A 21,632-nucleotide genomic window follows, 5' to 3' on the forward strand; every position below is an offset into this window, starting at 1 on the left:
ATGTCAGTACACAAAATTCTTGGAGCGTCCATGTCGATGTTCATGAGCATCGAGCACACATGATCAACTGAATTGATTCTTCTTTGACATGGTTTCGAGCGTTCAGTGAACTCAGTTGTCAGGGGCGATTGTGTTCTTGCCCGTCGGGCAACCTTTCCCTACACGAGTGAAAATACTACCTTAGGCCATGGTGAAGCCGGTTGGTTCCGAGAATTAATTGACACATCTTTGTGGTGAACTGGATTTTAAATTTTTGATGTCTTGTACCAAATTCCATCTTTCTTTTTCACAGAATGATTTTGATTTTTGCTATTCCTGTCATTAAAAAATTGTGGCATTGAAATTAGGCATCATATTTCAAGCTGACTTTTTGGATTAACTTCAGTTTCCTTTTTGAATAATGTTATGTTAGCCTTTATATTTGAGTAGGCTGAGTGGGCACTGCCATTTTTGACATTGAAGTTACCAGTAATTATAATTTATCGCTTTTGATAAAATTAGCCTAGAAAACATGGGGGATGATATCCACAATCTCTGTGCACACAAGTCATGCAATGACCTAAGCCCGAGTTCATAAATGATTCTGGTGGCCTGACATGCACTGTAGCAGTCTGTCTGACTCAATTTCACAAAAGCTCCTAAACACTTTCTACTTCCTGTTTCCGACATTTTTACCCCTTAATTGAAGTTGTTGACCGTGACCGCCAGGGTAACCTTTTGGATACCTTACTGATATTGAGTGTCTTCTCATCACAGTTGACCGTTTCATGTATAGTGGGCAAAGGCTGCAACATCACTGCGATTTTAGCATGGCATGCTTACGTTACTCTGTCCTACATAACTAGCTAGCTAAATACTAGCTAACTACTAGCTGGGACCATGTTGCTGCTCATGCCATTGTCATCATCTTCGCAGCCAAGCATCGACCGCTCTCTCGTCTAAGAGCTTGCTCCGTTCCTCGCCTTAGGAACACTTACATAGACTGTCTTAGCTACGTCTTTCTTTATCCCAGGAGCTGTTAGCTCAATGTTTGCTTGATGCTGGAAAACGATCGCCTTGTGCCTAATCCCTAGTTCTGCTACACAGGTGAAGGACGTTAGTGCCCAACTACTCTGCCTTTTGAAAAGCCTGCATAGTCCCGATCTGGTTCACCGTGCACTCTTTGAGACATATCATGAAGCTCCTGCCATGCTTTCATAACTTCCATGACCCATACCACGTCATGTGCCGTTTGGGACCAGTGACATACAACTTTGAAGACTTGCCCGAGCGTTGACTGCACGGAATCCACAATACGGGTATCTCTACTTTCTGGAGCATGTGTCCAACATCGAACCCTGTGTTGCCGCTACTCTACCAAATGATGGCTAACCTGCACTTTGTTCCCTTTACCTTTCACAGGCATTTCCTTGGGTTTATCCCAAGGTTTTCTTTTATTTTTGTATGCCTGTTAGGGAAATTGTTTAAAGTGTCATGTCCAAGTGCATTCAGCGCGTAATGATTTTGCCACTTTTTATTATGTGACTGTTTTCTGCTATAACAGGGTTTTCCTGGTTAAAATGGCGAGAATTGGGCCTAGTTGGTTATTCATGTTGGTTTCACCGCGCTAACACATTGAACGACAGAAAAGACAAACACCACGGTTCTTCCTCATTTTGTATGCAGGCGAATCACGGTGGCATCCAAGGGAAGCTGGAGGAAGAACGAGATGAAGAGGAGGAAGAAGAATCTGCTGATGATGAGGTGATCAATCTGTGTTCCTCAATGCGCTTGTGTTCTGGAAGGGCAAGAAGACCAAGATGACCCACATGCACTATTTTCTTTTTCTTTCCCCCCTCTTTTGCACCTCAGGCTGAGGTGCGAATGCTCTGGAACTTGGCGCATTTCTTGCCCGAAACTGGAGCTGTGCAGGACAACTTCAACGTAAGTATCAAGCACTAGGAATCGGTACATTGTGAATACTGTTGTGGTAGCTTTTTAGCAAAGGTAACAGCAATTGACTGCAATCTTTTGTTGTCCCTCTCTAATTTTGAAGAAATTTGGGTGAAATTAGTTCACATGTGTTGGTTATGGCTAAATAAGCATTCTGTTTGCTACACACAGCTTATAAAACCCCTGCTGCTTGTTTTATGGCCCTAAGATGTAACTAGCACTCATTTTTGTCTTTGCTCAATTCGCAGATAACAGAATATAATTGGAATAAATTAGCTGGTGAAAACAAATTACAAAAACCTTTTAAGCGTTGGCCAAAATGTACCCTTTTCCCAAGCATTTCACCCCAAAAGAGCCGTGCACCAGGCCGGAGGAAATCTTATACTCATTGGAAACTGGTGGGTACTGGTGGCACCAGGAAAGAGAAGAGAAAAGGAAACTTGCTTTCTGAAATTAGCATAGAAAAACGTTTGCTGATTTTTCAAAAAATAGAAGCCGAGAAGTCCAACTCCTAGTAAGGTAGCAGCATTCTACAGAGTTCTTCTCTCTGACTCACGTGGCAGGCATTAAATATGTGCGTTCACTGAGCTGTATTTCATTCCATGCAGATGGTGATAGGCAGCTATATCAATTCTGTCTACCTGAAGCTGAAGGACGAACTGGATGTGCCAGGGTCGTCACAGGTGCAGAAAAGAACTGCAAGCCAAGTGGTACGTCTGATCAAAGCAGAGGGCACTAAAGCTTCTGAAGTGTGTTAGGAAAAAAAAAAAAGTCAATCTGTACACCGTTTTCCTCTCTGTGTATGTCTGAAGAGAAGGCTTGGAGATATTGGACCAAACTCCTGGAAAACATGTCAGCACTGTAAATGAGCTTGTTGTCATTAAAATGAAGCCTGGTTGCAGCCTGCTGATCTCAGACACTAGCTGTTTTCATAGCTTCGTGTTTGCATAATTCCTTCAGCTCTTGCTTCTTGAAAGGGAAATGCCACAGTAAGATGTCTAAAGCTACTAGACAGTAGTACTAGCACTTGCCATTATCGTGCTAAACTGGGGGACCTTTTGTTCCATAGTTTGACCGAAGTGTTTGTTCTACTGCTTCGAAGGGTGAGAACTTAAGCCTATGCATGTGAAGGTTTGTTTTAGGGGAGCTCAGTGGTAGCAAATATAGTTTGATCTGTGATCATTGCAGCTTGCGTAGTGCTCACTGTGTGCAGCTTTCCAGCAGAGCCGCATCACAACAGCATCACTAGTGACATTTGGTGCTGCAACCTAAAATTACCCCAGACCTAAAAATCCCTTATTCTCTTATTTCAGGTTCTTCTTCTTTTTTTTTTTTCTGCATCAACTTGAAAAATTCAGTTTAGAAGAAGTAATAGATTGCAGTTGTAAAGTTACCCAAAACCATATTTTTTTTCTTTAAATTTTGCTTCTCTAATACCGCGGAAAATTGAAAATTTCTCGAATGAAACGTTACTAAGACTAATGTCCCAGTCGGTGAATGCATTAAATACGCACCTGCTCTATAATGCTGCCAACGTGGACAACCGCTGTCTTGCCTTAGTTTAGTTTGTCATTTGCCTTCTTTGTGAGCTGGAAACATCCCACCTTTCAAGCACTCATCTGCATTTTAATGTTCATGCTTGATTCTGTTGCCTTTTACCATTGAGAGCTTCGTTCATATTTTTAATTTTTTTCGTTCATGAGGGCTAGGAAGCATTAAATTTCGCTTACGCTCCTAGCTTCAGTGGAAGCTTTTGATCCCAGAGTTCCTCGTTACTTGGCTCCCTGATTCAACTATGTCTACATGCTTTTAGACAGGTGGGTCAAGCAAGTTAACCTACATCCTGCAGGCGTGTCAGTTCGACTCGCTCCGCCGCTCACTTTACTCTGCCCAACTGCACAGACATGAACGCGGCAACTGGTTTTTTACTCAACAGGCAAACTCGACTCTGTAGAGTCCATGTATACAGCGCCAGTGGTAGTAAGAAAGAAAAAAGATAAAATAGAACAGATATTTTAAAAACCTGTCCTTGAGTTTAGGTTATGAAAGGCAGCGAAAGCTTCTCAACATCTGCGCATGCAAAATTCAATGCAAACCAAAAACAATAAATCTCCCGTTAGACGCGTGGCACCATCTAGCGAGGTTGACACAAAACACCACAGCACAGCAGTCCCGTATGGCTTTCGCCATGGAGCCACGAATGAGTTGATATGTGCACATCATAGGCTGCACATTTTAATGCAAAGGCATTAAAAGTAAAAAATAAAGTTGCAGATGTTGGAAAAGCAATTAAATGCAGAACATGCTCATAACGGAATGAGGCACGCAACACACAATGCTTTCGCATTTTCACACATAAGGAGACTTAACTGCACCCTTGTAATTTTTGAAAGAGAGTTACTGCTCGTCTTGTAGCAGTATTAATCTGGCCTAGGGGTTAAAATTGGGCGGATAGCCTTGCAAATTATTTTAGGTGGCTGTAGCGGGCAATGCTTAAAGGTAATGTAATGAGAGACCGCTATGTGTCAGCATGATGAAGTTGGTAAAATTCTCACTTCATTACATTGCAATTTTGCTATATCAAAATTATTCTCGTAGCACATAAAATAGCTTCCAAAACGTGTTGCTGGATCACCCAAAGGAAAAGCGTTTATCTGCGAACAAAGGAAATGACTGCAGACCACGCTGGCTCCTTCGTGGCTCCTCTACCCCCTTTTTTCTGCATATTGGTAAGAGCAAGAATGATATGTCCTCAGTGAGGTCAAGTCGATCCCATAACCCTTCTTGTCACTTTTTCATAGCAAGTGCAAGGATTTCAGCATATTGTCATCTGGAGCGCATTCTTTTTACGTGCACGAATGGCACCCAAGGGCCAGGAGTGGAAGCTCTATCTGATCTGCATCAGCCAAGTAGAAGTGAGGTTAGGAGAGATGCTAGAGTGCAAGATTGGCTTCAGAGTCGACAAGGTTGCTGATGACACCGATCTTTCCAGTCCTTTTGCCATGATCCGGGAATCGATCTGGAATATTGGGCAAGATAGCGAGAGCTACGGCCTAGCTTGGCTGGCTTCATCGCTGCTCATGCCAGCCTCTCCTCTACGACCTTAGATGGTGCAGCAGTTGGTATGCTTGTCACCACGATCATCGCATTTCTGTCTGCCTATGACTGTGCACTCTAAATCTGCCAGTGAATGCGCCCTGGCTGCTTGTAGCCGCAGAACAAGTTTTGATTAAAGCCGGTAACAAAATTCATTATATTGAAGTGTGGCAAAGTTTATTCCATTGTATTAAAGGCAGAAGTAACGTGGCGCTCCACAGATGTGAAGTTATGAAAACTGAGGTACTTTGTTACGTTTACAATTACAGTACGGTCGACACTAGCTACCAATATTGTACTGCATTTGCACGATTTCAAGTCCACGATTGCATACTACGGAGAGAGCTTTAGAGCAAACATAAAATTGTAACCATAGCGTAGAGCCTCTGATATCTCGCGCTTCTCTCCTTTATTGGCGGTGCTGTGGTTTGTTTTCGATTTTAGGTTGACCCACATCCACTGGCAGTGAATCTTTCAAGTCATTCTTAACCAAAGTAATTAAATGATCTGTCTGTTAATCCACCCCTTGTGTAACATCCACAGTGGACTTCTGAGCTACCAATAAATAAATAAATTTCTAGAATATTAAAAAAAAAAAAAGAAACAGACTTATAGTTGTGCATAAAATACTCCAAGTGGTAGTGACTGGCACATTTGGAAAGTCGCGCGTGATGAGCTTTTCAGCTACAGAGAGCGGGCACTTGGGTTCTCGTCATCATTGCCGTACTGTAATTTCATTACCTCTAATTCGTTAATTAATTTCGTTAATCGGTACATTGCTGCTAGCTGAATGGCGGTGGTGTGGAGCAAAGATGGGATGTAATCTTTTTATTTTTGCTCAGTATAAGACTGTCTTATCACTGCACACCATGGCTTTGAAATACACTGTCCTGTGCTGCTTCACATATCTTGAGATAATAGGAAGCCTTTCACACAGCACGATTATTTGATCAAAAACATGTTATTATATCTTGAGATACTAGGAAGCCTTTCATACAGCACGATTGTTTGATTGGGTTGTCCATTGTGTCTCTTTTCTTCAGGCAAAAGAGCACAGTACTAGCGTGGAGACGCTGGTCTACATGAAGAGATTAGTCAGCGGCGAATTGACGCAGAAGCTCTTCAGGTGGGTTCAGCGATGCACCTGTTACAGCCTCCGATAATGAAGACGCTGTGCACGCTATTGCAAGGCTGCATGTGTACCGTGACAGCAGTGTAGTGTTCATACCATACACAGCTATGTGCAAGATCTGTTCTATAGTATGTGCCTGTTTAGTATGTTCCTAGTGTGCATGTAATTTAGCAAAAAACATTTTCAGAAGTGGCCTTCAGATGTCCTCGAGCTGAAGGGAGATGGTAAATGAAGACCGATATGTCAATATATCAGTCACTCTCATCACTCTTTGCTATTCCATGCATTGTCACATGCTATAAAATGCAGTTTTGTCAGAAATGTGCAGCAGCCAGTAATAGTCACATGCAAAACCTGATGGACGCTGGCTTCGGCAGCACATAGGGGCATATCTGAAGAGTATATAAAAAAGCTGCTCAAGTTACACTGCCAGGCAGACTTCAAAATGGTGCTGGATGACATAGTTAAGGTGTTTCAATTCTGTGGGTCACACACATGCTGATATCTATTTTGCCCTTGTACACATATGCATACAACACCCGGGCATCTTCAAGCCTGACTCTAGTGCACAACTCTGAAAGGGGGCAAAACTCACTGTTATTGTTTCTGTTTCTATCGTTTCTAGCCTCCTTGCAAGGCTCATAAACTAAACCTATTTTAGAGCCAACTGTTTTGTAAGTTGTACAGTTGCAATCTGCTGGGAAGGGGTGGTGTGAGCAGAATGCAAATGCAACATGTGGAAGGTGATAAAGAAGGCAGAAGCGCCTGTTATTGTGCCGTGTAAGACTTGGGTGAGTGCCCATAGACTTGTGACAAGGTCCCATTCCACTTTGATGCCATTTTTGAGCCTCCAGAAAAGCTGGAGTGATTTAGGGATCATTCCGGCTTCAGAATGGCAACCCCACAACTCCATGCAGGCTTTTTTTTGTGAACCAGTACTGCCACGAGGCATTATTTTCTAACTAGGCCTTGAATGGCCCGTAATCTGTATTTTTTCACCTTGAGTTATGTGGTAATGCCTAAATTTTCACCTTTCTTTTTTTTTTTTTTTTTTTTTTCAGCATCACTCAAAAGATTCACCACAAGCTATCATCCAACCTGCTTGACGGTGAAGAGGTTTTCCCGATGATACCAGGAAGACATCTGAAACCAACTAGCCCTGCTTTGGAGTTTGTAAAATCTGTTTGCAAGGTTGGTGCAGCTTGCCCCACTTACAGTGAAACCCTGTTAAGGCACTGCTGCCATGTTCAATTCGACCCTTTGGCAATGTGCTATTCTGGACTTCATGTGGTGATCAGTTTGCTCAAAAGACAATTTCTTTGAGTCATTGTTCATGACATTAGGCCGTGCCGTGACCTGCAGGGTGCTCAAACATTGGTTGTGCGCCATGTGCCGTAGACACAATCCAGACAGGACGCCGGCATGACTGATTCAGGCGGAAGCTCGTAATGTCGCATTTGGGTGCAAAGCTAGGGATTTTTTTAAGCTGATTTTGTTACTTTATTTCATCGAAGTGATTTATTGAAGTTTACAGATTTTAGGGCTTTGCTGAGACCGAAAAAATCGTTTGGCAACTGTGTTTAACAAGTACTATATTGGGTAATGAAATAGAGGCTGCTTAGCTATACATGGATAGCAATCACTTCAGGCATATCACATTTTTCAAGTACATAATCAGATATTGATTGCTGACTGAATAAGGTTGTGCAACAAACTAACTGCACCCAATAAAAAGCTTTAAGTAATGTAGTAGACTGTTAGCACATGTGCTTAATTAACGTTAGTAGTATTCTGTCTTGCTTGAGTATTTACACAGGCTTCTGATTATTAATCATCTGATAGCCATACATGAAAATAAAGAGCTGCTAGGAATGCGTCTAAATTCATGAGACTCTACTCAGTTGTGCTAGCCCTTTATATATAAGTAGCTGGCTTTTTTTTTTTTTTCTTGATGACTGCAGGTGCTCTCCTTAGATGTGAACGTTGCTGAAGAAGTGACCAAGCTGCGGCGAGACCTCCTGAGGCTCATTGGTGTTGGAGAGTTCAGTGAGGAAGGGATCTGGAAAGACCCCTGCCTTTCCTTTGTGCTGACCGAGGTACCCTATTTCGTTGACTGCCTTTTCGACGTAAGATAGCCATTGGTCTGTTCAGGTACCAGAGCAGATTCTTAAGAGACAGAAAATGTAGCTGAGTACTGAAGCTAGGTGAAGAGAAGCGAAATTATGGTGGAATTAGGAGCAAGTTTTTGTACCTTGGTGGATGTAACATGTAACTCCTTCACAATGTCAATCACATTTAACTGCTGCAGTGTTTTGAATCATGCAGGCATAGAAATCTCTCAATGTGAGCAATTTGTTCAATTAGTTTAATCTCAGGTTCTGTGTCTTCCAGTCATGATTAGTAATTTCCCGTTGACATTGCGTGCCACTAGATGTAGAAGCTGCGCTTGAGGAAATGCTGGAAGTTAACGAAAAACTGCGTTCACCTCAGTACCCGTAATGGAAGTCGCACTGGAATTCATTCCTGTTTGAGATTTTGTGTACGCATCCCTTTAACAGTAGAGTTATAAATGTGCTCCCCTCTCAAATGAAGGTGCAGGTCATTGGCAGCATTTAGTGCCCAGCGATAGCGTCCTAATCTCCCAATTGCAGGTAGCAGTTTCCCGTTAAAGCATAGTGTATTTCCAACAGTTGTTGTTATTTTAGAAAGGACACTACGCAATGGTCCACTGGGCATATCTTAACGAAACTGACAGGGTGCAATCAGATACCAACCATTGTCACTTGTGCTAAGCTTTATCACTGTTTGTTGGTTGTGGTGCATGTTATGCATTTTATAAAGATATCTATTGTGGTTGTTTAGGAAAACTGCCACTATAAAAACAAATGACAATGCTGGAATTCTGTGCCTTGTGGTATTAATACCAGAGTGGCTTGACAGTCATAATTTAATCTTTAAACTTTTTATAACAAGAGCATTGTATGACATCTTTTGTTCTTGCTAGTCATTTAAATTGCTTAATTTTTTGTGCTGAAGAGCTTAAATACTGAAATATTGAGCCAGCAACCCCAATCCTTATAGAACTTCCCTTCTGAAGAGCCGTTCTAGAGGAATATTTGTTGCTTGGTACAAGCAGAATATTTTCCTTCTGTTATCACTTGTCAGAAAAGAGATGAGAGAACGTGATTAAAAGTTTTATATTTAGCTAAAAAAAAACTGCTGCTTTTGGCCATGTAAGGGACAGGCATGCATTTCACATTACTGTGGTTTGGTCACATACTAGTGTGGCAAAAAAACAAAAGATTTGTCTCTCACAGGCACAGATCCGTGTGTGGTGATGTTGAAGGACTACGCGTCAATACTGACATGCATCCATCACTGAAAATTTGTAAAACTAGAACTTCTCGGTTTCTAGAGAACAGGTTGCAATGAAATTATAGAAATACTGGAGTCCCTAATAGACTAAAAGTTAAAAAGTACAATAACCGTAAACCCTCCTTTTTTCTTTGTGACAGAAACCTCTGTTTTTGATCTGTGTTCCCCAAAAGGCATATATTTCTTATATAACTGCATGGAATGTAATATACTGCTATTTATGCTACAAGCATAAACTGTGCCAATGGTTTTTTTCTTCTCAGCTAGAACAGGGATTCCCAAACTGGATTCTATGGGACTGTTGACTTCCTTGTAGTGCTGTGTGTGCCTGAACTACTTACCTTTCCGTTGCCCACTTATAAGAGTGTTTCACTCTACATCCAGTCGTTAATGACTGAATTTAGGCATTTTTATGGGGATGCATTTGTGTGTTATGTTTATTTTTTGCATGCATGTCAAGCAGGGAGGACACACAGGGTTCTTCAGCAAGTTTAGAAAACTGTTGCTGTTTTGCGAGGCTAAATAGATAAGGAACCCCTGTGCTGGCATATCACCCCAGTACTTAGGGCGAGATGCCACCTTATACTTGGGAACAATTTTTCTTGGCAACGGAGGGAAGGGTACAGGGACGGAGCACCCTTAACTATGCCATTCTGCCAAATAGTGCGGGCGCGCACGCAACAGTGTGCCATGTTGGCCTGGTCGCCTGGCATGTTACTCCCTCCAGAACATGTGGCTCCATCTCTGAAGGCTCCTTTTAACTGGATGTGCCTAACAAGTTCGTTGCAATTAAGTAAATGGCTTTTTCCTTGACTTTCAAAGCTGACCATCTGCAGGTGTACCTTAAAAAATGAATGCCAGTAATATAATGTTTTAAGAGTAAACTAGTACAACTACAAGTAGGCGCTATGTTTGGCTTTGGCTCTATTGCTTCCATACGCACTGCAAAGAGGCTAAAATATCTCAAGCCTTCTTATGGTCCAGAAACATGCTGTGCTCATGCTTTCACGTGGTACACACACATGTAGGTCATCTGCAAGACTTGCAACAACTGTCGGGACCTGGACCTCTGCAAGGATCCATTTCAAGGACGTGACAGTAATAACATGTAAGTGCCTGTGCAGCTGTCATTGATCATTGTGGATGCTTCGTCAGTGTGATAAAAAATGTTCACTTTCCCACATCGCTGGCTGAATGAAATCCTCAAGCTGATGTCCTCAATACGATTCTGAAATTCTGCTTCTAGTCTGCTGTAGGTGGCTAGATTTATGAACAAGGCATTCCCTCAATGCACCCACCCTTGCTTCTTATTTTACTACCATGCAAAACCTGCAAGTTACGTGAAGACATCTCGCTGTTGTACATGCTTCAAGTGCCTCAGTTGTACTACATAAGCTGAAGGAGTAATGGGTTACATTGGCGTACGGAGGCAGATGGTCAATATTTCAAGACCCTGTTTGGTACCTTGTTCACGTTCTCATCACGGGAACTTTCCCCCACCGGTGGAAGTTGCGCTTTGCATATTCAAGTTGGAAAATGGCCTGGGAAGGGTTTTTTTTTTTTTTTTTAATTTTCCACCTGAAAGTTTTTTTAATTTTGTGAATTAAGTTTTTACTTGTGGGCTTGAGTAAGCAACTTTATATAATTGACTCCTTTCTCCTAAGTAATCTTTGAAAGGGTCCTATATATAAATGAATATGGGTGGTATGCACTGCGCCCACATGGCACCCAACTACGCCACCGCCGGCCATTTTTGCAATTCATGTAGCAGACAAACTCCTGCCAGTACTGCTCCAAAAGCATGCGTTTGTCTTGTTACTGTGGCTCGCGTGCCACATTCATGTTGTCCGCATGTATCGGAAATCGGGCTTGTAATTGTTGCACTCAATAGCTGTGTGAAAATGCGTTTTAAACAAACACCATTTGGATGGGCACATGCGCTGGTCAGCGCTGCTTGAGCAAAGGTACGCAAAACGGGTGCAGCAGTTGTCCGTAGGGTTAGGTTTCCCTCTGTACTGGAAAGAAAGCTTGGACAATGGTAACAGCCATTGTCCAAATGGTAACTCGATGAAGTCGTGAGCTCTGCTGTGTAGGGCCACCCAAGATAGACAGGTCACGGCAGAGAGTTCTGACAAAATGTGATTCACTGGAGAAGGTAATGACAACCCACTCCAGTATTTCCTGCCAAGAAAACCCTATGGCCAGTCACAATACCATTAAAGATATGGCGCTGGAAGATGAGCCCCCCAGGTTGGAAGGCGTCCCACATGTTACTGGGGATGAACAAAGGGCGATTCCTAGTAGCTCCAGGACGAATGAAGCGGCTGGGCTAAAGCCAAAAGGACGCTCAGTTGTGGATGTGTCGGGAAGCGACCGGAAAGTCCGATGTTGCAAGGAGATATATCACATAGCAACATGGAATGTAAGATCTATGTCGCAAGGTAAACTGGATGTCGTCAAGCGAGAAATGGACAGATTGAACATTGATATCTTGGGTATCAGCGAGCTCAAGTGGACCGGAATGGGAGAATTTAACTCCGGCGACCATTATGTCTTTTATTGTGGGCACGAATCCAAGAGAAGGAATGGGGTCGCTCTCATAGTAAACAGAAGAATGGGCAAAGCAGTGCTAGGGTACAACCCCAAAAACGACCTAATGATTTCACTTCGGATCCAAGGTCACCCTTTCAACATAACAGTTATCCAAGTCTATGCACCGACCAATACTGCTGAAGAAGCTGACGTTGAGAGATTTTATGCGTACCTACAATGCCTTTTAGACAGCACCCCATCATCAGACGTCGTTTTTCTCATAGGAGACTGGAATGCTAAGGTCGGGAGTGAAAAAATATACGGAATTATAGGCAAGTTCGGTCTTGGCGAGCCAAATGAAGCTGGGCAGAGGCTAGTAGAGTTTTGTCAAGAAAACAACCTGACCATAGCGAATACTCATTTTCAACAGCACAAGAGGTGCCTGTACACATGGACTTCACCGGACGGTCTGTACAGGAATCAGATCGATTATATTCTTTGCCGGCAGAGATGGAGAAGCGCTATACAAGCAGTAAAAACAAGGCCTGGGGCCGATTGTGGCACCGATCATCAGCTTCTTGTTGCCAAAATTAAGCTTCGATTGAGGAAAACGCAGAAAACTAGAAGGCCTTTCAGGTATGATCTGGATCAAATTCCGTTAGAATATGCTGTGGAAGTGAGGAATCGATTTCAAGAATTAGATCTAGAAGACAGAGAGCCCGAAGAGATGTGGACTGATGTTCGTGATATAATACAAGTAGTTGCTACTAAGGTAGTTCCAAAGCAAAAGAAATGCAAGAAAGCAAACTGGTTATCTGAAGAGGCTTTGCAAATAGCTGAGGAAAGGAGGATGGCAAAAGTTATGGGGGAAAGAGAAAGATACAAGGCTCTCAATGTGGATTTTCAGAAAATAGCAAGGAGAGATAAGAATGCCTTCCTGAACATACAGTGCCAAGCAGTTGAGGACAACAGCCACAAGAACACAAGAGCTCTGTATAAGACAATCAAAGATATCAAAGGAAGCTTCTGTGCTAAGCTGGGCGTGATAAAGGACAAACGAGGCAAGGACCTCACTGAAGCCTCAGAGATAAAGAAGAGGTGGCAGGAATACACAGAAGAACTGTACAAGAAGGACCCGAATGTGCAAACCCAACATAAGACGGTTGTGATTACTGATCTCGAGCCGGGCATCCTGAAGAGTGAAGTTGAATGGGCCTTAGCCAGCCTTGCTAAGAACAAAGCTAGCGGAATTGATGGCATTCCAGCTGAGTTGCTTCAAAACCTCAACCATGACGCTGTTAACATTCTGCATACATTATGCCAGAAGATTTGGACAACCCTGCAGTGGCCACAGGATTGGAGGAGGTCGGTTTACATCCCCATTCCAAAGAAAGGCAGTGCCAAAGATTGTTCCAACTACCTCACGATCGCGCTTATTTCGCATGCTAGCAAGGTGATGTTGAAAATCCTCCAAGGTAGGCTGCAGCAGTATGTGGATCGGGAGCTTCCGGATGTGCAAGCTGGGTTCCGCAAGGGCAGAGGAACTAGACACCAAATTGCCAACCTTCGCTGGATCATGGAAAAAGCAAGAGAGTTCCAGAAACCCATCTACTTCTGCTTTATTGATTATGCGAAAGCGTTTGACTGCGTAAATCACAGCAGATTGTGGCAAGCTCTCCAAGAGATGGGAGTTCCAATTCACCTCATCTGTCTCCTCGGGAACCTGTATTAAGGACAAGAGGCCACAGTCAGAACTGGGCATGGTCTTACTGATTGGTTTCCTATTGAAAAAGGAGTGAGGCAAGGCTGTATACTGTCGCCCTGCCTATTTAACCTATATGCAGAGTGCATCATGAGGAAGGCCGGTCTGGACGAGTCTTCAGCTGGAGTGAAGATTGCTGGAAAACTTATCAACAACCTTAGATATGCGGATGATACCACTTTAATGGCAGAAAGTGAAGTGGAACTCAAGAGACTTCTGATGCGCGTACAAGAAGAGAGTGAGAAGTTTGGGCTTAAACTGAACATTAAAAAGACAAAGATCATGGCGTCTTGCCCTATCAAGTCCTGGAGCATCAATGGACAAGAAGTGGAAGCTGTGACAGATTTTCTCTTCTTGGGCTCCAAGATTACCTCGGAAGGAGACTGCAGCTATGAAATTAGGAGACGCCTGCTTCTGGGAAAGAGAGCAATGGTTAGCCTTGACCGCCTAGTAAAGAGCAGAGACATTAGTCTGCCAACCAAGATCCGTATAACTCGTGCTATGGTCTTTCCAGTTGTGATGTATGGATGCGAGAGTTGGACTGTGAAAAAGGCTGACCGCCGAAGAATTGACGCGTTTGAATTGTGGTGTTGGCGAAGACTCTTGAGAGTTCCTTGGACTGCCAGAAGATCAAATCAGTCGATATTGTCGACCATAAACCCTGACTGCTCATTGGAGGGTCAAATTCTAAAGTTAAAGCTCAGCTACTTTGGTCATCTGATAAGAAGAGAGGAGTCGCTGGAGAAAGATTTGATGTTGGGAAAGGTTGAGGGTCGCCGGAGAAGGGGTAGGCAGCGAACGCGATGGTTAGATGGCATCCTCGAGGCACTGCAGATGAAGTTATGTGATGTTAGGAAGATAGTGAGAGACCGGAAAGCGTGGTGTGACATGGTCCATAGGGTCACGAAGAGTCGGACACGACTGAACTGAACTGAACAGCCATTCCATGAATCCGGAAAGCCGCATGTGGTTCTGCAGCGGGTCTACGGGGCTCTTGCATTACTCTAGGTGACGTATATACGACCCTTGATTTTGTATCTCTTCTGCATATGTGACCCAGACATAGTGCTTCAGAGTTTACCCTCGGGATTACCTGCGAACGTTTTTTACAAGGTGCTTCCCGATAAGCGCAGGGTGGGCACCAATTAAATTTTCCCAAAAGGTCACAGTAAAGGAAAGGTTCCACAGTGCTAACAAATACGAACTCACAAATAAACACAGACAAGACAGCGCCTGCCCCCTCTATTTGCGAGTTCGTATTTTTTAGCGCTGTGGAATCTTTCCTTTTCTGTGAAATGCATCAACTAGTCCAGCAATTAATTTTACTTCCCAAAAAGCTGTACGTATGAAATATGTGACCTCGTCCTTTTTTTTTTTTTTTTTTTTTTTTAACATTGTACACATGCTGGGAAAGTATGCTTGTGTCAGGACGATAATGCAAGCTCGCCGCCTACCTCAGCAACCCGCCAGTTTAGCTCTATCTCTACACTATAGGTGCACTAAATTTGCAGATCCCAACACGACAGGGATTAAGCGCGAACTACCGAGTATGGCTGCACACTCGCGTGCCGGCTTTTATTAACACGCACGGCGCACAGTCCGAAAATGAACACCACCACCATGCACTTAGATTGCGACAATGGACAGCAACCTGTGTAAAAAAATAAAAATCTCTAGTGTGGTAACAATAACGCTTCCAAATTCAGACTCTCCGATTTCACGGAAGCGCTGCTGCCCCTGACTATTATGTATCTGCGTTTCGAGTCGGTTCACTGCATCATTCGACCTGTTTCTCGACCTTGGCTCGAGCAAAGCTAAGCAGCACTAAGCAGCCCAGCTGCCCTTCCGAAATGGCGTTTATTTGCGACTTAATTTCTTGCTGCATTTGCTCGCGGCGACGGCCGGTCGATGCTCCCGTGTTTGTAAGTTCCAAAAGGCAATCTGCGCCACGCGAGGAAAGCATGCTGCGGAGGCAATCGTCAGCTATGTGCACCACAAGTATGGCGGCCGGCGGCATAGTTGGGTGCCGCGTGAGCCCCAGTGTGTACCACCTGTATATATACTGGGTTTCCCAACTAAATCTCACCAAGAGTTTAAAAACTATGGTGAGCCCTAGCCCAGTGAAACTAACCGACAACTATTCAGAGGTGCCTAGTCTAATCTGCACTATATTTTTTTATTCACTAAAGTTGATTTATTAGTAAAGAATAATTAGCCATTTTTAATATTATTGCCTTGAGTAAGAAAGTGCTAATGCCTTAGATAGCCTTGAAAGACGACAAAGCTGAGTTGTTTCCATCGCACTACGATTTACATAGCTGTGTTTGTTGGCCTCCAAAGAAAGCTGTCACGTGACCAGCTACTATTATTTTAAGCAATTCACCAAGTACATGCACAAAGCTTCATTGGAGAGGGCATTGCAGAGAAAAGCAGATTTTGTTTATTGGGAAGCGTCTCGAGGCTTTTAAGTGGCGCCACTTTCGCAAGGAAGCATTTTTTATTGCGCCAGGTGTCGTTTTCGACTGCAAAAAAAAAAAAAAAAGAAAAGAAAAATCGCATAATTGCTAGCTCGACGGAAACAATGTTTCTAGCCATTTTTAGAGATCTACAATATTCACATTAACGCTTTTTCCTACAAGTCATTAATGAAGGAGTTGGCTAATAGTCTTTGCTAATTAACTTTGACAAGAAACATACTGCAGACTAGGCCAAGCGACTCTGAACAGATTTTAGATGGCTTCCTTGGGCTAGGGCTCATTGTATTCGTTATAACCGTGGTTACATTTAGTAAACAAATGGTACACTTGCCAGACAGACACAAGTTATGTTACAGAAGGAAAAAAAAGAAAAGCAGCAAACTTGAAACCGGAGAGTGGAATGGCCTAACAGCAGTAGCATAGCAAGCATGTAAGCACCGAGCTGTGCATTGTATTTTCTGTAGTGCACAATGTCAGTGCTAAACCAAGCAGAAACAACACTTGATTGTCTTGGACAGTCAGCATACTAATTGCTGCTCCCATCCCAAACAAATGGCGTTTAGGTGCTAAACTTACGGCAGGCAGTGCTTAATCAGCAGCAAACTCTGTCCATTTTTTATTTTTGCAGTCCCCGTTGGTACTGCTCTATTTGCGAGAGCCCTTATGACTCGACGGACATCGAGGCCTTGCTGCATGAGAACCTGCAGCACCTGTGCATGGCTCAAGTTCTCCAGGACTTGCGCTGCACCAAATGCAACATGGTAAGGTCGTCGCGCATGACAACTCTTTTCAAGCGCCTTTCGTTAGCTTTCTCGCGCTGAGCAGTGGTGAACAAATGGCATCACTGGTTGATATGATGGAAACAAACTGCCAACTGTGCTCGCGAATGCTTATCAAGTACTCTTGCCTTTGCATCTTCGAGAAAGTCTATTCGGGAGAGAACATTACAGGAGGAAATATGGTGCCCAGTGCCAAAAAGGGCATTCTTTTTCCACAAATATGTTGGGATGTCCAGTTATGGGAATATGAAATCAGGTAGCTGTGTACTTCCATTCCCACGCTGCTTAAGTTGTTTAACGTAGTCTGTGAAGGGCAACTCTTGTAAATAGCGAGAACACTTTTAAACGATGGGCAGTTTGTCATGTATTGCTTGAAGAAGGCAGTTGTAGCACTTCCTTCGAAGTTTTCAACACTCAACTATTCAACTGTTGGCTGCCTTAGAGAAAACACTGACAAGCATTGTGAGAGAGCCTTTGCACAACTCGCAGGAGAGCGTTTCACTGACCTGCTTATTTTCATAACTCCTTGCTTGAATTTTTGGCACAGCCTTGCATGAAAATTCTGCCAGCCTGGTTTCACTACAGAAATAATGGAAGCCATCAAAGTTTGGAAGGGCACTAAATGAGATTACTTGTGTTGTTTGACATTTTTTATAAGAGGGTGCCAACTTTATACCAACTAAATATATTCAGGCACACTTTTGTTTATCTGCGGTTGCATTCCGTAAATTATTTGGTGAACTGTTAAATTTATGTTTGCTCTTCTATCAAGAAGGGTAGAGCGAGTTGGGAAGCTCGTCTTTTGTGACAAAGGTGTTTCTCTCACCAGAAGCTTTTTTTAAAATTCGAACTGAATATATAGCAGTCAGGCATCCCGTATTTGATCTAAACTTAAATTATTGATGGCATATGAAAATTTTTTTTTCCCTTAGTGTCAAGACATTGGGACGAAAGATGAGCCTAACTATACTTGCGGACAGCTTTCTATGGCTATGCAGCTAAGGCTACGGGTGGGGCTTTCCTTAATGTTACTACACCAAGTAGTTCAGACATACCTGGCCTCTGTTACGGTTTCAATTCTGCCTTTACGGTGATTTATAGCATTCGATGCACTAACTACGCAGAACTGTATTCCATTATGTCACTGAAAGCCTGCGTGAACATAATTTTGCGACTAATCAGTAATTCACACGATGTAAGTAATCAAAAGAAGCGCATTGCAAAAGCGCTCTGAAACCGGTGGGGGATACAGCAGATGCGGCCCTAATAAGTTTCATGGGATTCCCAATGGATTGACATTGCCATATGCACGGCGTATATTTGCTAATGATATAGTGCTCTATACTAACGCTGTAGTGGCCAGTATTGTAGTGTTATCTTCATGTAATACAATAGTATTACTAAACAATTCCATAATGACATAATATTCCAGAGCAGGAGCCGCAAAATTTCTGGAGGGACTGTTCCTTGCGCACTGAACTGCTGTGTCTCGGCTCCGTAGCTTTCGCTGCATAGCCACTGAAAGTTGTCCCAGAGCATAGCGATGCCATCAGAAGCATTTTTCTCTTCTTCCCACAGATAAAGAAGTCCAACATGATGAAGTACTGCGAATGTGCTGGCGGCTTTGAGCTGCTTCTGTCCCCGGAAGAGTTTCAGATGAAGCTTAACACATTCCTCAACATAGCCAAGTGAGTACCTTTGGAGAGATGTCGGGTTGTGCTGTTGCATTCGGTGGGAAATAAGACCCTCAATGAATACTGCACACGCAAATGAATGCAGACCCCTTCTCCATTTAAAATCTTCATGTTACGTTTGTTAGTTACTCATATCACAGAGGATAGCAGCGTTGCGACTGATATGAACCGAGCGTGGTTGACTGGAGTAATCCATTCTGGGCAGATTTTGGTTGTCAGAATCGCCTCGCTTGCCTTTGTAGCTCGAGTGGCGAAATCATAGTGCTTTGTCAGGGTTTCCTCGAATTATGTGCAACGACTGTGTATGTTTGTTATTCGTGACCTACAATAGATGCCAATCTCGAAGGATATAAGGTAACAGCTCCCAAAACCATATCAAACCTGCTAACTGTACAGGTACCTCCGTGTTGTTGCACAAAGGGCAGGCAAGCCAGTAAACTGTTTCTCGCAATGCTGGCTGCATTACTAAAGCGTGCCTGCATTGTTTCGTGGATCATAAGTTGTTCACAGCAAATTATGCCCACAAAATTATGGCGCTTACCCAGTGCCAACCAGCAGTTTCTCCCGCATGCACTCTGTCATGTCGCCTCCTGTGGCAGGTCACGAATTGTGCTTTTTCCACTTTCAACAGATGGCACTGAGGAGCTTTCAATAAATTTGCACATTAATACTATGGACGCTTGGGTTGAAAATGTCCAGAGAGCGAAGAGTCAGTAAATCATGAAAAAAAGAGAAAACTTTACGATTACGGTCTGCATCTGCACAAAGCAGTGGCAGTTAAATTAGACAAAATGTTGGTGACTTTAGGGAGCACTTAAGCTAAGAAAGGCTGATGGTACTTGAATCGAGTCTCCCATCATCCTCCATTAAATGTAGCTCCCACGTTTTCCTCTCAACTCTTGCACCAGGCTGAGCAATTGAAATAATGATTACAGACCAGTATTACACTCACAGCCCAAGAAGTCGTCATGAAGCCAACCTGGCTTGGATTATTTCTTTTCTTTCTTTCCCACCATGGCTGGACAGTGGAGAATGTGGATAGAGATGTGCCACAGTCTCCTGCTGGGCATGTGCTGCTGTTTTGCTTGCCAGTGAAAGCCCCTTGCTTTGGACAACACACAATAGATACTTGGTGGTTTTCACAAGGTTGTAAATTTAAAAAAGTTATTTGCAAATTATTAGTTCACTTCAGAGGACTTGTGTGCGGCGTGCACGCTCAGCGACACTTGCTCTGCATAATGTACTCTCTACAATGCAACACTGACAGGCACTTTCTGAACTGCCTTTTAGAAAATGCAGCAGCATATGTCTTTCCAGCTATGAGGTGTTTGACACATCTTGGGAACTGCTATACTGCATTTCTGCTCCCACAACAGCAGACAGGTGCTGGACAGTCATCAGTGTGACTACTGAAAACTTTCTTCACAGGCATTTAGGGCAAATTTAAAAGCAAGTCAGTGGTACCTTGGCACTGAGAAGCATGGAACAACGAAATAAAAACTGTTTGGGTTAGACATCCCAAAGAGATTCCAGATATGAAGGACGTCGTAGCAGAGTACCCGAATAATTTTAATGACCTGGGGTTGTTGAGCTTGAATTGACATCACACTGTGCAAGGGCACTTAATGTTTCACCTGCATCTACTAAGGCATCTTGAGTTTGGTTGAGGCAGTAAAGCTCATGCTCATATACCGCGGTCCGTTATTAATGCAAATACGTTGGCACCAGTGGTATAAACAGTCAGCTTCCATAATAATATAACCACATGGTATTTTCCTACAAAAGCTAAATACTTTATAACTGAATTTCTCTTTTCTCACCCACTTTTTGGCTTCGACCGCACAGCGATGGCTCCATTGTTAAACTTCCATATAGGTCACATCAGGCATAAAGAGAACACTAATTTGATTGCAACTTCTCCACTCTTGATTCCAGTTCTTGAAACAAACTGGCTCTAGCATTGCAGTAAATAAAAAGAACAAAGGAGCGATTATGTTTCAGTTTCTGTATCACTTCATGGCCTGTACAGAGCTTTGACATAAGAGGGATCGTTGGGTTGTCAAGACTGGAACTGCTGAGGGAAGAAATCAGATTATAAAGTATTTAGCGGTCATAGGCAAATACCACGTGGTGATGTGTGTACATTAATGCCTTATGCATGACTGCAAAGAATAAAACAGGCAAACAAAAATGAGGTGTCTTTAACAAAGAGCATCACTGTTCAGTCACAGACAAGAACGATTCAGACACAGGGAAAATTACTTCTGCATTAACCAGTCACTCAGCTGGTATTCTTCTGGAGGGTGAAGCACACATCTCTTGTGTTAATACTTTTCAGTGTTTTGCTTTGGCCAGCCGCAGTAGACAAATGTACCCTTTTTACCTTGTACCTGCACTGTGCGAACTTTTGTCCACAATAATAATATATTACTGCCACAGCTACGCTGAAATTTTAATTGACAGATTAATTTCAGCTGCAGCAGATTTGGTGTTAGCAGCAATGAATGTTGCCTGCAGAAAGCGTCGCCTCTGGATCTGCAGCACTCGTGTTTGTTCGCTGCCTTGAAACACTGCATCGCGCCTGCACCATACATTTCATCAATATCCTTGTAAAACTTGCTGACGCCACTAGGCTTCCAGCTGAGCGATTTCGGTAACTTACTGTGCATATCACAGCACCATGTCTAAACGTCACACGAATGTGCAGAGCTCGAGTGTTTCTGCTTCACTACGTTCAACTGCTAAGAGGTTTTGGAAAGTATTCTACGATCAGTTATTCTGCATACATTGCTCTAAGAAAGGTTTGTGTTTTTATGTCAGACACTTAACCTCATTTATTTTTTTTCTTTCCAG

The 21,632-nt window shown here is 43.1% G+C and overlaps 1 protein-coding gene across 1 annotated transcript in view; it reads left to right on the plus strand.

The window, feature by feature from the left end:
* PolE1 (DNA polymerase epsilon catalytic subunit 1) overlaps positions 1 to 21,632 on the plus strand; it is an 83,349-nt gene that overhangs the window by 61,607 nt on the left and 110 nt on the right. The window contains exons 42-50 of the mRNA XM_084607085.1: positions 1,666 to 1,743; positions 1,852 to 1,923; positions 2,541 to 2,642; positions 6,072 to 6,154; positions 7,222 to 7,351; positions 8,122 to 8,256; positions 10,564 to 10,643; positions 16,935 to 17,067; positions 18,664 to 18,773. Of these exons, the coding sequence (XP_084463211.1) occupies positions 1,666 to 1,743; positions 1,852 to 1,923; positions 2,541 to 2,642; positions 6,072 to 6,154; positions 7,222 to 7,351; positions 8,122 to 8,256; positions 10,564 to 10,643; positions 16,935 to 17,067; positions 18,664 to 18,773 (923 nt within the window). The remainder of the gene's footprint in view (positions 1 to 1,665; positions 1,744 to 1,851; positions 1,924 to 2,540; positions 2,643 to 6,071; positions 6,155 to 7,221; positions 7,352 to 8,121; positions 8,257 to 10,563; positions 10,644 to 16,934; positions 17,068 to 18,663; positions 18,774 to 21,632) is intronic.

The sequence above is a fragment of the Amblyomma maculatum genome, chromosome 6, assembly GCF_055883805.1.
Source record: "Amblyomma maculatum isolate TAMU_Amacu chromosome 6, ASM5588380v1, whole genome shotgun sequence".
Taxonomy (NCBI): Eukaryota; Metazoa; Arthropoda; class Arachnida; order Ixodida; family Ixodidae; genus Amblyomma; species Amblyomma maculatum.